General features: G+C 44.4%; 2 protein-coding genes across 9 annotated transcripts in view; one reads left to right on the plus strand and one right to left on the minus strand.

The window, feature by feature from the left end:
- The window catches only part of LOC134338659 (neural cell adhesion molecule L1-like), a 325827-nt gene that overhangs the window by 130422 nt on the left and 182638 nt on the right, over positions 1-12767 (minus strand). The window lies entirely within an intron of this gene.
- The window catches only part of LOC134338972 (contactin-2-like), an 86572-nt gene that overhangs the window by 2310 nt on the left and 71495 nt on the right, over positions 1-12767 (plus strand). Inside the window, exon 2 of the mRNA XM_063035193.1 lies at positions 1554-1754. Coding sequence (XP_062891263.1) covers positions 1554-1754 — 201 coding nt within the window. The remainder of the gene's footprint in view (positions 1-1553; positions 1755-12767) is intronic.

The following is a 12767-nucleotide window of genomic DNA, read 5'->3' on the forward strand; positions in this document are numbered from 1 at the left end:
CAAAAGGGATATGAGAGGATCATGGGATGGAAGGCCTAGGGAGAAAGAAAGGGGAAGGGAGAAGCCTAGAGGATGGGCAAGGAATATAGTGAGAGGAACAGAGGGAGAACAAATCTCTTACTATCTCTTCTTTCAGTTAGTCCTGATGAAGGGTCTCGGCCCGAAACGTCGACTGTACCTCTTCCTATAGATGCTGCCTGGCCTGCTGCGTTCACCAACAATTTTTATGTGTCTTTTCCATAGATCCTGCTTGGCCTGCTGAGTTCCTACAGCATTTTGTGTGTGTTGCTTGGATTTCCAGCATCTGCAGATTTTCTCTTGCATATGAAGACAATTGATTATCTGCAATAGGTGCCTGTACTAATTTTGTTTGTTTACAGTCAATCAAAAGTACACAGCCCTGTTCACTGGATGAATTCCTCCGTCAATAACCATTGGGAACTAATACACAGTGTAACAGTACTGTAGTAGTATTGGTAGTGTTCTAATTTGTTCTATATCTCATTTAAATACAAAATCTGTTACTCAGTCAAACAGTATCTTTTTCATACTTTTTCAATTCTTTCCATGGAACTTCTGCTAGTATGGGCAGCTGCTTAATTGGATAAGCAGTATCCCAATAAACCAGAATCCACTGTATATGCAAATGCATTAGGTAAATAAAGTTGATCATTGAATTAATGAGTGTGTAGTCCTAGCCCACAGAAGGTTGTGGGTCAAGTGCTGGAAGAGGAGAACCCACAGGTCAATCCAGACGTGGTGGGTCGAATGTACGATCTCCATGCCATATGACCTGTGACACTGTCGGAGCAGTAGTGTTGATGCAGCCTCACACATCTGGGGAGCTATCCAAATTTTTCTCAAATATTCCCCTTAAACATTTCACTCTTTCAGTCTTAAACGATATGGAAAAAGCCTGCTTGCATTTACCCTGTTACCCTCAAAATGTTGTATATCTCTATCAATAATCTCCCCTCATTCTCCTACACTCCAGGGAATAAAATTTTAACCTATTCAACCTTTCCCTGTAACTCAAGTCCTGGCAACATCCTTGTGAATTTTCTCTGCACTCTTTGTCTTATTGATATCTTTTCTAAAGTGCGCCAAATTAGGCCACACCAACTTCAACATAGCATCCCAATTCCTGTCCTCAATACTTTCTTTGATTTATGAGGCTAGGTTATGGTCTTTCAGAAGTGATGTCAACCCAAATCCTGTTTATCCTCTGAGATAAAGGAGCCATTGGAAGAACAGCAAGGGTGACTCTGCAATCAAGACCCCCTTGCCACACTGAGTTATGTAAGGTGATGGAAGAAAGGAAGGGTGATCCCTCCAGATTAAGTTCCCTCAGTCGTCATTTGGTGAAATACAACTTGCGTCACTGAGGAGGTGGGACCCAGCACCCTCAGGACACTACGGTTGTGCGCTTAATATTAGCCTTGCCAGTGACGTATCTCAGGAGTGACTGACTTATGCTGTAGAAACAATCAGACGTGCAGCAGATTTACTCGACAGAATGCTCTTTATGCAATGTGTGTTTTTTGTCACTATAGTCACACAAGCCACGGCGCTTGAGGGATTTTGAACAGAGCATCATGAGCACTTCTCTGCCCCAGGCCGCTGATAAGCCTGTTCCAAATGGAAGCTCTGAAATATTCATCAGCACAGAGAGCATGGGGCTCCCGCCTCACGAAGTGCCTGGGGTGAACATTCAAGTGGTGGCTCTGAGGAAAGAAGAACAGAAAGGCGGGGTGGTGGGAGGGGAGGTCTTCCTTCCACCATCAATCGAATTACAGCTGATCTGCATCTCATGCAGAACAGGAGGAGAAGCAGCCTGTGTGTCCTCCCGAGCTTGCTAGGCCATTTAATTAGATCTGGTGCTTTCCTGCCTGACCCCATATCCCTGTGTCCAAAAAGTAATCAAACACATGTGAAGATACTTGTAACCAACACAACAGACTTCCTCGTGTTGATATTTGTAATCAGCCCTGAGTAGGCTGCTAACTTTCACATTATTTTTGATGTGGAAGGAAACTGGAGCACCCCATGAGGTGAGCAAACTCCACAAAGGCAGCACCCGGGGGCTGGATTGGACTCTGGTGGCTATGGTTCTACCAGAGGGGATTTGACCTTGAACACACAGGCCTGAAGCTAACCAGAGCCAGTGCTGCAGGTAAATATTTTCCTGACAAACCTAATTGGAGTGGGGAGGGGGCATAGTAGCAGAACGCTATAAGATAGGGGTTTGATTCCCATTGCTGCCTGCGAGAAGTTTTAGATTCTCTCCATGACTGCATGGGTTTCCTCCCACATTCCAAAGAAGGACGGGCTTGGATCAGTAAGTTGTGGGCATGCTATGTTGGTGCCAGAGCATGGTGGCACTTGCGGGCTGCCCTCAGCACAATCCTCGTTACAAATGGCACTTTTGTAACATGGAGGAACTCAGCAGGTCAGACGGCATCTATGGAGAGGACTGAACGCTTCGGGCCAAGATTCTTCATCGTGATTGGAAAGGGAGGGGGAAGAAGCAGAATCTTTCATCTTTATCTTCTTTAAGACCTTTAATCTAATTGTGCCACCCTTCATGCCTCTCCCTGAGATCCGATATTTTATACTGGAAGAGGAGAAGGGGGCGGTGTGAGCCATGCATCAATGAGAGGAGCAGATGTTACACAGTGACACCAATCACCAGTTATTACTAATTTGGAGCAAGGGCGGGGCGGAATCTCACAGCGTGATGGAGGAACTGGACGGACAGTTTCTCTTCCAGCCAGAGATGTCACGACTGATTGCTCTCAACCCTGTTCGGTAATAGATTCAAGATTTAAGTTTAATTGTCACATGTACATCGATACATCCAGTACAAAGCAGAGTTTGTGTCAACAACCAACACACCTGAGGTTGTGCTGGGGGCACCAACATAGCATGCCCCTGATGTTCAGCAGAGCAACACAGAACAGAATCAGAATCATGTTTAATGTCACTGGCATATGTCGTGAAATTTGTTGTTTTTGCAGCAGCAGTACAATGCAATACATAATAATAGAGGGAAAATGTGAATTACAGTAAGTATATACAAATATTAAACAGTTAAATTAAATGAATAGTACAAAAATAGAAATAAAAAAGTAGTGAGATATTGTTCATTTCAATGTCAGAGATGGTAAATCTGTGGAATTTGTTGCCATGAGCAGATGTGGAGGCCAAGTCATTGGGTGTATTTAAGGCAGAGACAGATAGGTTCTTGATTAGCCAGGGCATCAAAGGGTATGGGGAGAAGTCAGGGGAGTGGGGATGACTGGAACAATTGGGTCAACCCATGACTGAATGGTGGAGCAGACTCGATGGGCCGATTGGCCTACTTCTGCTCCTATATCTTATGGTCTTATGGTCATTCAGAAATTGGATGGCAGAGGGGATAAGCTGTTCCTGAATCGTTGAGTGTGTGTCTTCAGGCTCCTGTACCTCCTTCCTGATGGTAGCCATGAGAACAAAACATGACCTGGGTGATGGGGGTTTTTAATGATGGATGCCACCTTTTTGAGGCATTGCTCCTTGAAGATGTCCTGGATACTAAGGAGGCTAGTGCCCATGATGGAGCTGACTAAGTTTACATCTCTCTGCAACAAGAACAAACAACAACAGCAAAAACAAGCCTCCTTTCTCCCTCCCACCCAAGTACATAAAGAGTCCTTTAACCCCTGGGCATGCCTCCAGCAGACATACAATCGGGCCTACAGACACCAAGATATGACCTCGCCGGTGGACTTGCAGACATTTGCAAACTCGGCTCCGGCTAATGGGGCTCGATTTCTCAACATCCGATTAATCTCCAGGCCTCATCCCCAGGAAATGCTTATCACCCAACACTAGCCCTTGAACTTTGAACTTATCAACCTGAACACTAGGGACTCTGAAAACAAGGCCTTGAACTCCAGATTTGCGAACCCAGGGGGGTCGCTGGAACTTGTTCCTCCGACCCGCACACAACTCCAACTCCAGAACCTGCAAACACCTCGCTGATCTGGGGTCTGGGGAGTGAGAGGGTAGTCCTCGTCCATTCTCTGCCAGTCCAACACCCAACCATGGATGTCCAGCCTCTGCGTTGCTGGTCCTTGAACGCGGAGCAGAGACCCAGACTCTGATCCAACCTCTAATTCCCCCGCATCTCTGTCCCTAAACCATAATCTGACCTCTAACTCCCCTCTCTGTCCCCAAAGCCAACCTTATAAACCTATAAAGGTCAATTACAAAAGAAAACAATTAAAAAAAAACAATGAATCTGAGAAACAAAAGTTGCAGCTCCGTGCCATCTTGCAACAGTGAACAATAAGAGAATCTGCAAAGCCCCTTTGAGCCAAACAAAGCACTTTCACTGGCAGAAGCACTTCAACACAAAGAATTTTGGCTTTGTCACTCGGTCACCATGACAGGTGGGTTTCCCCAATGGCCACCCATTTCAATGCAATCCCCCATTCCCATTCCAACATGTCTGTTCATGGCCTCTCCTGCCACAATGAGCTCAATCTCAAGTTGGAAGAGCAACAACTCAACTAGTCTCCAATTCTGATGGCATGAAAATTGATTTCTGTAGCTTCCGGTAATTTCCACTTCCTCCCCTTTCTCTCTTTATAATTCCCCAATTTTGCTCCCCCCTCATCCCTTCTCTCCCCCTCCCTCCCTTTCTCCTGTGGTCCACTCTCCTCTCTGATCAGATTCCTTCTTATTTAGCCCTTTACCTCTTCCACATATCACCTCCCAGCTTCTCACTTCATCTCCCCACATTCCCAGTTTGTACTCCGGCTCCTCCCCCACCTTCTAATCCCGGCTTCATCCCCTTCCTTTCCAGTCTCAGCCTGAAATGCTGCCTGATCTGAGGAGTTCCTCCAGCATTTTGTACGTGTTACTGAGGAGGAGACACAGTGTGTGTACAGTTTCACAGGTTCATTATCCGGAGGACAATTCAGTTGCAGAGTTTCTTTGCTCCACACAGCCAGTAATGTCAGGTGGCAGTTTGATTTTTTGACAGCTTTGGGTCGTCCCACTTGATGTGCGATCTCCTCAGGCTTCAGCCAGCTGTGGACAGCTGGTGTATTTAAATATTTGAAGGAGCTGTCAGGCCTGATCTGTTCCCTAAATGGAGAAACAACCACTTAAATAAGCTGCTTTTGTGCAGAGAACGAAGATTCTTACCACTTTCCGTTTGGTAAGCTGTAGTCCCGCACTCCAGAGCATTTGCAAGTGGTCCACACACCATCCAGGAGAATGAGAATGAGAATTTTTCCATCCTGGGAAAAAATCTCTGCCTATCCACTCAATCTATGCCTCTCCTCATCCTTCTCTCCAAGGTGAAACACCCTAGCTTGTTCAACCTATCCTCATAAGACATGCTCTCTAACCCTGGTAAATCTCCTCTGCACCCTCTCTGAAGTTTCCACATCCTTCCTATAATGAGGTGACCAAAACTGAACACAATACTCCAAGGGTGGTCTAACCAGGGTTTTATAGAGCTACAACAGAGTCTGGAAATCCCTTAAGTACATACAAATTGACCACCTCTCCCCGCAGAAATAAATTCCTTCTCATCTCAGCACCAAGCTGCTAAACCCTTAACTGCAGGAAGCTGCAGAGTTGTGGACACATCACAGCACATTACGGGAAACGGTCTCCCCTCCATGGACTCTCTCCACACTTCTCACTGTTCAGTAAAGCAGCCAGCATAATCAAAGACCCCACCCACCCCGAACATTCTCTCTTCTCCCCTTCTCCCACTGGGCAGAAGGTACAAAAATAAAATGCTGAAAGCATGTACCACCATGCTCAAAGACAGCTTCTATCCCATCTTAAACAGACCTCTTGTATGATAAGATAGACTCCTGACCCCATGATCTACCTCATTATGATCCTGAACTGTATTATTTACCTGCAGTGCACTCTCAGCAGTTTTCACACTTTATTCTGCATTGTTATTGTTTTACCTTATTCCAGCTCAATGAACTGTGCAATGATTTGATCTGTATAAACAGTATCTCGGTACATGTGACAATAATAAACCAATTCCAATCCATTTCTTCTTAAACTCAAACCCATCTTTAGATGACCAATAGCCTTCAATTCTCCTCCAAATCTTTCACTTTGGATCTATGCTCACTGGTTAGTGGTATGAAGTAAAATATGGATTGAACTCCAGAGTTCAAGTTATGTTATTTTGGGCGATTTTGAATCAAGGTGGCCTGCAGATAATGAACCAAGCTGAATTGAATGTGCCTGGACGCTTTCATATTTGTGTTTTATATTCTGTAGTTTTTCGCTTGTTTATTTTCTGTTCCTTTTTGTGCAATTTGATTTGTTTTGCATGTTTAAGGGTCTGGTGTTTTCCTTTGAACAGATTCCATGTTTTTCTTTGTTTCACGACTCTAAATAAAGACGAATCTCAGTGTTGTAAACTGTATACATACTTTGAAAATAAATGTACTTTGAACTTTTGAAATGATTCCTTCCTTCTACTGATGTTACACAGATGAATTAAATATTCCCTCAGCCTCCCTGGTTCCAAAGGAAACCATCCCAAAGACTCAGCAACCCGCAATTTTGATTAACCTCCTCAGCTTCCTCGGATAAACACCGATTACAGCATGGCCTGACTTTAAAGAGAAACTCGGAGCCTCACACAACCCTCACATCTTCTCAAAGCCTGTTGAAGTCTTTCTCTGAAGCAAGCTCACGATAATTCAACTGCTCACGGCAGCTCCCACAATTAAAGATAAAGATTAGCTTGATTTGACACATGCATGTCAAATCTTTCAGTGAAATGGGTCACTTGCATCAAATCAACTAAACAAAGATTTTATTTTTATTTAGAGATACAGTGCGGAATAGGCCCTTCCGGCCCTTTGAACTATACCCCACCCAGCAACCCATGACGACCCCGATTCAACACTAATCTAATGACAGGAGAATTTACAATGAACAATGAACCTACATGGTTTGTCTTCGGACTGTGCTAGAAAACAAGAGCACTCAAAGGAAACCCATGCATTCCATGGGAAGGACATACAAAGGCTCTTCACAGAGGACTGAATTGTGGGCCAAATTGTCTATTCCTGTGCTGTACTGTTCTGAAACATTTGGATAGGCATATGGATGTAAGGAAGGTGGCAGGATATGGGCATGGTGTAGGACGAAGGATTAGTGCTTGGATGTTTTTAATCTGGTTTTTAGCTGGTTCAGCACAATATTTTGGGCCAAATGGCCTGTTCCTGTGCTGTACTGTCCTATGTTCCAGGATGTCAGAATTGAACTCTGAACTCCAACACCCCGAGCAGTGATAGTGTTGTGCTAACCGCTATGGGTTGAGCTGAGGGCAGCCCGTATGCCCACAGCTCACTAACTCTAATTTAATTGAGGAGCATAAAATCTTAGTGGCCCGGATAACGTAGATACAAAAGACCTGCAGCCTAGATGAGGATAGCCATGGTAGCATTAGTGGTATGCTTAACACTATTTCGGTACACACCAACCACCAATCAGGGTTCAATTCCCGCCGGTCTGTAAGGAGTTTGTACGTTCTCCCCGTGACTGCATGCTTCCTCTGGGTGCTCCACTCTCCTCCCACGTTCCAAGGACATACAGGTTAGAGTTAGCTGTAGTCGTTATATTGGCACCGGGAGTGTGGTAACACTTGTGGGCTGGGCTGTCCCCAGCACAATCCTCACTCATTTGGTGACAAATGACCTGTGACAAATGAAGCCAATCAGCTGAAACTGAGTGGATCACTGGAGCAAAGAGTAATGCTGCTGCCCCACCATCCCAGTAACCTGGGTTCAGTTCAGACCTTCAGTGCTATCTGTGTGTGGAGAATGCATGCTCTCCTTGTGTCCATATGGGGTTTCCCTGGGTAAAGCCCTCCCAACCACTGAGTCCCTCTATATTTAAGACACAGACAGATTTTTGCAAAGCAGGGGAATTCAGGGTTCTGGGGAAAAGGCAGGTAGGTGGAGCTGAGTCCGCGGTTTTATTGAATGATGGAGCAGGCTTGACAGGCCAGATGTTGAGGAAAGCAGCATCCATCATCAGAGATCCCCATCACCCAGGCCATGCTCTTTTCTCACTGCTGCCATCAGGTATAAGGTATAAGAGCCTCAGGACTCGCACCACCAGTTTCAAGAACAGTTACTAGCCCTCAACTGTCAGGCTCTTGAACAAATTACACTCAACTTCACTTACATTATCATCAAAATGTACCCACAACCAATGGATTCACTTTCAAGGACTGTCCATCTCATGTTCTTGTTATTTATTGCTGTTTATTTATATTTGCATTTGCACAGTTTGTTGTCTTCTGCACTCTGGTTGATCTTTCATTGATCCTGTTATAGTCACTATTCTATAGATTAGTTGAGTATTCCCACAAGAAAATGAATCTCAAGGTTGTATATGGTGACATATATATACTTTGATAATAAAATTTATTTTGAACAGTTTTGAACTTTGAACTAGTGAGCGAAGCGGTAACAAAAGAATCGTAATTCCAAAAGACAAAGGAGCAGAATCAGGACATTCGGCCCATCATGCGGTCATAGGAGGGATACAGAAACTCCTGACTAGCAGCAGCAGAAATCAAACCCCGATTGGTGCTGTAAAGGAATTGAGAAAGCGATGACAACCAGGTCAATAACCTGATTTGGTAATGGTTGAGGGTAATTACCTACTACCAGAGAGAAACATTAATCTTTTTCTCTCTATTTGTCCTAGGAGTTTTTCCCCAATGGCAGAAAAGAGGTCATCACTGAATGTTCCAGCATAAGATAAAAGCCAAATCTCTCTCAGTACTTATTTATCTATTTATTTATTAATTGAGACACGGCGCGGAATAGTCCCTCCTAGCCCTTCAAGCTGTGCTGTTAAATCCCTGATTTAACTCTAGCTTAACCACCGGACAATTTACAATGACCAATTCACCTACCAACTGGTAGCTCTTTGGACTGTGGGAGGAAACCGAAGCATCCGGAGGAAACCCACACGGTCATGGGGACAGCATGCAAATTCCTTACAGGCACTGCCTGGAATTGAACTTGGGTTGCCTGTGCTAACCACTATGCTACCAAACTGCCCTCTAACAGCACACTCCATGGTTATGAATGCCCAGCTTATGGACGCCACTATGTATGAGCTGGCTCCCATAATATTATTCACAAGCCCAACATACACAGATAAGTTTAAGAACAGAACGAGATGTAGGAGTCAGCCATCTGGCCCGTTGAGCCTGGTCCGTCATTCAATAAGACCGTAGACTCAGTTCCACCTACCTGCTTTTCCTCATAACCCTGTTATGCAAAAATCTATCCAACTATGTCTTAAATATAAGACAAGACACAGGATCGTTTAACTCATTTTCCCTCTCAACCCCATTTCTGTGCCTTCTCCCTGAAACCTTTGACGCCCCGATGAATATTTAGTGAGGTCGCCTCTACTGCTTCCCTGGGCAGAGAAATCCACAGATTCACCACTCTCTGGGAAAAGCTGGTCCTCCTCATCTCCGTCCTAAATCTACTTTCCTGAATCTTGAGGCTGTGTCCCCTAGTTCTAGATAGATAGATACTTGATTGATCCCAAAGGAAATTTAGTGTCACAGTAGCATTACAAGTGCAAAGATATACAAATATACAAATAATAGAAGAGAAGTGTATAGAAGAGAAAGAATAAAAAATAAGTTACCTCAAACAGTCGAACGGGGGTGGGGGGGGGGTCATCACTCCCCGGCTCTAGGTTGACTCATTGTAGAACCTAATGGCCCAGGGTAAGAATGACCTCATATAGCGCTCTTTGGAGCAGTGCAGTTGTCTTAGTCTTACTCACCAGTGGTAACAACTTTCTTGTCTTGATCTCATCTATCCCTTTCATAATATTATATGCTTCTATATAAGATCCTTTCTCATTGTACTGAACTCCAACTGGCATAATCCGAGGCAACTCAATTTCTCCTCACAGATCAACTGCCTCGTTGTTTCTACGAACAGCAGTTTCCTCTCTGTCTCTTTGGAGTAACTGAATCAGGATCACATTTACTATCACTGACAAATATCGTGAAATTTGTTCTTTCTTAATCTTATGAGCTCCTGGTGCCACTCACTATAATACGGCAGAGGTACTGGATGATTACTTTGTGCTTTTTCCGGCTTATGGACAAAATCAACATCGGCCAACAATGTTGTGCCAACCTTACAACCTACTCTAAAATCAATCTAACCCTTCTACCCACATAGTCCTCCATTTCTCTATCATTCACGTGCCTAACGAAGAGTTTCTTAAATGCCCCTGATGTATCTGCCTCTATCACCACCCACGGTAGAGGGCTCACCACTGACAACCCCCTATGCTTCCCTACAATCATCTTAAAATAATGCCCCCTTGTATGAGCCATTTCCACCCCAGGAAAAAGTCTCTGGCTGTCCATTCTATCTATGCCTCTTATCATCTTGTGTAGGGTTTGATTTTAAGCCGTCAGTCTCAGACTATACTAGGAGTGTAGGAATTGATATTAAACCTTCAGTCTCAGACTATAGCAGGAGTGCAGGGTTTGATTTTAGTACTGGGAGCGTCTGGTTTGATTTTAAACCTGTCTCAAACGTGGCCTAGAGCTGACCATGAGGCGAGATGGATACCTAACGAGGGGGAAAAAAACCACCCGAAACAGACCAGAACTCAGAAACAATGAAGAGAGCAGATATTTGACTCATTTGTCTGCTGAGTAATTAGGGATTCAAGAAGAGAGGAAGGGAATGCGTCCCAGCTGATTTTGTGATGCAGCCGACCCACAAAATAAACTGAGAATTCCCTGGATACTGCAGGAACTGGTGTTTAAAATCGTAGACTGATGAATAATGCAGAACATCACCAGCTAACACCAGCAGCGCCCGAACAGACAATTAATTACAGGCATGTTCAACAGTAAATTAATTTCCTTCCTCATCAATAACCATTTTTGTAATGGCATCTACACAGGGCCCTAATTCCCAGTAGACGGACAGCTTGGAATATTCTCAGTTTACATTCAAATAAAGGTATACCTATAAGACCCCACAACCCATTCAGCCCATTCGTAAGACACAGGAATGGAATTAGGCCACATGGCCCATCGGGTCTGATTCCCAGTTCTATTGTGGCTGATTTATTATAAACAGAAGAGATTCTGAAAAAATGCTGGAAATCTAGAGCAACACACATAACACTCCTTACAGTGATGAATCTGTGGAAGTCAGTGCCCCAGGTTGCTGTGGAGAGGTTGACAGATTCTTGATTAGGCAGGGCATGAAGGGATACAGGGAGAAGGCAGGGGATTGGGGCTGAGAGGCAAAATGGATCAGCCATGATGAAATAGCGGAGCAGACTCAACGGGCCAAATGACCTAATTCTGCTCCTATATCTTATGGTCTTATGGTTTTAAAATGCTGGAGAAATCCAGCAGGTCAGGCAGCATTAATAGAAGGGAATAAAGAGTAGATGTTCCAGCCTGAGATGCTTTATCAGGACTGGAAGGGAAGGGGAAAGAAGCCAGAATAAGATAAAAGCTATCCATTATCCCTCTCAGCTCCATTCTCCATTCTTCTCCCTGTAACCACAACCATCTGTGGCAATAGGTTCTATAGGTTCACCACCTTCTGGCTAAAGAAATCCCTCCTCACAATGTTCAGCATGGACAAGGTGGAATAAGGGGCCAGCAGTGTAAACTGAATGACTTTCAGAATGAAGTAACACCCGTTTACTTTCAGGGTGGCACAGTAGCACAGCAGTTTGCACAACGCTTTACGGCGCCGATCGTGGCCTGGGTCCAATCCCGGTCACTGTCTGTCAGGAGTTTGCACAGTCTCCCAGTGACCGTGTGTTTCCTCCTGACGCTCTGGTTTACTCCCTCACTGAAAGATACATGCATTAGGGTTAGTGAGCTTTGGGCATGCATGCTTGCCCCCAGCACAATCCTCACTATCATTTGACACAAATGACGTATTTTACTGTATGTTTCAATAGTCATGTGACAAGTTGTAGTCATAGTCAAGACCGAAAGAAGCCGCAGAAGATCATGAACACTGCGCAGCACATCACACACATCAATCTTCCGTCCTTGGACTCACTTTACACCGCACGCTGTCAGAGCAGTGCTGCCAGGATAATCAAGGACACGACCCACCCAGCCAAGAGACTTTTCGTCCCTCTTCCCTCCGGGAGAAGGCTCAGGAGCTTGAAGACTCGTCTGGCCAGATTTGGGAACAGCTTCTTTCCAACTGTGATAAGACTGCTGAACAGATCCTGACCCGGATCTGGGCCGTACCCTTCAAATATCCAGACCTGCCTCTCTGTTTTTTTGCACTACCTTACTTTCCATTTTTCTATTTTCCATTTATGATTTATAATTTAAATTTTTATATTTACTAATTTTTACTATTTTTGATATTTAATATTTGTAATCCAGGGAGCGGGAAGCGCAGAATCAAATATCGCTGTGATGATTGTACGTTCTAGTATCAATTGTTTGGCGACAATAAAGTATAAAGTTAAGCTAATCTTTAAGATCTTTGGGAGGAATTGAAAGGCAAGCAGGAGGAATCCCCCCACCCCTCCCAGTTTAAAGTTTCAAAGTACAATATTCCGCAGATGACAGGATTTGGGCTAGAGATTTAGCTTTACATCCAAGCCTATCCTGACTCACAACATACGCACAGCACTATTGTTTGTACCAGGCTCACCCCTGCTTCAGTAGACCACACAAA

The sequence above is a fragment of the Mobula hypostoma genome, chromosome 28, assembly GCF_963921235.1.
Source record: "Mobula hypostoma chromosome 28, sMobHyp1.1, whole genome shotgun sequence".
Taxonomy (NCBI): domain Eukaryota; kingdom Metazoa; phylum Chordata; class Chondrichthyes; order Myliobatiformes; family Myliobatidae; genus Mobula; species Mobula hypostoma.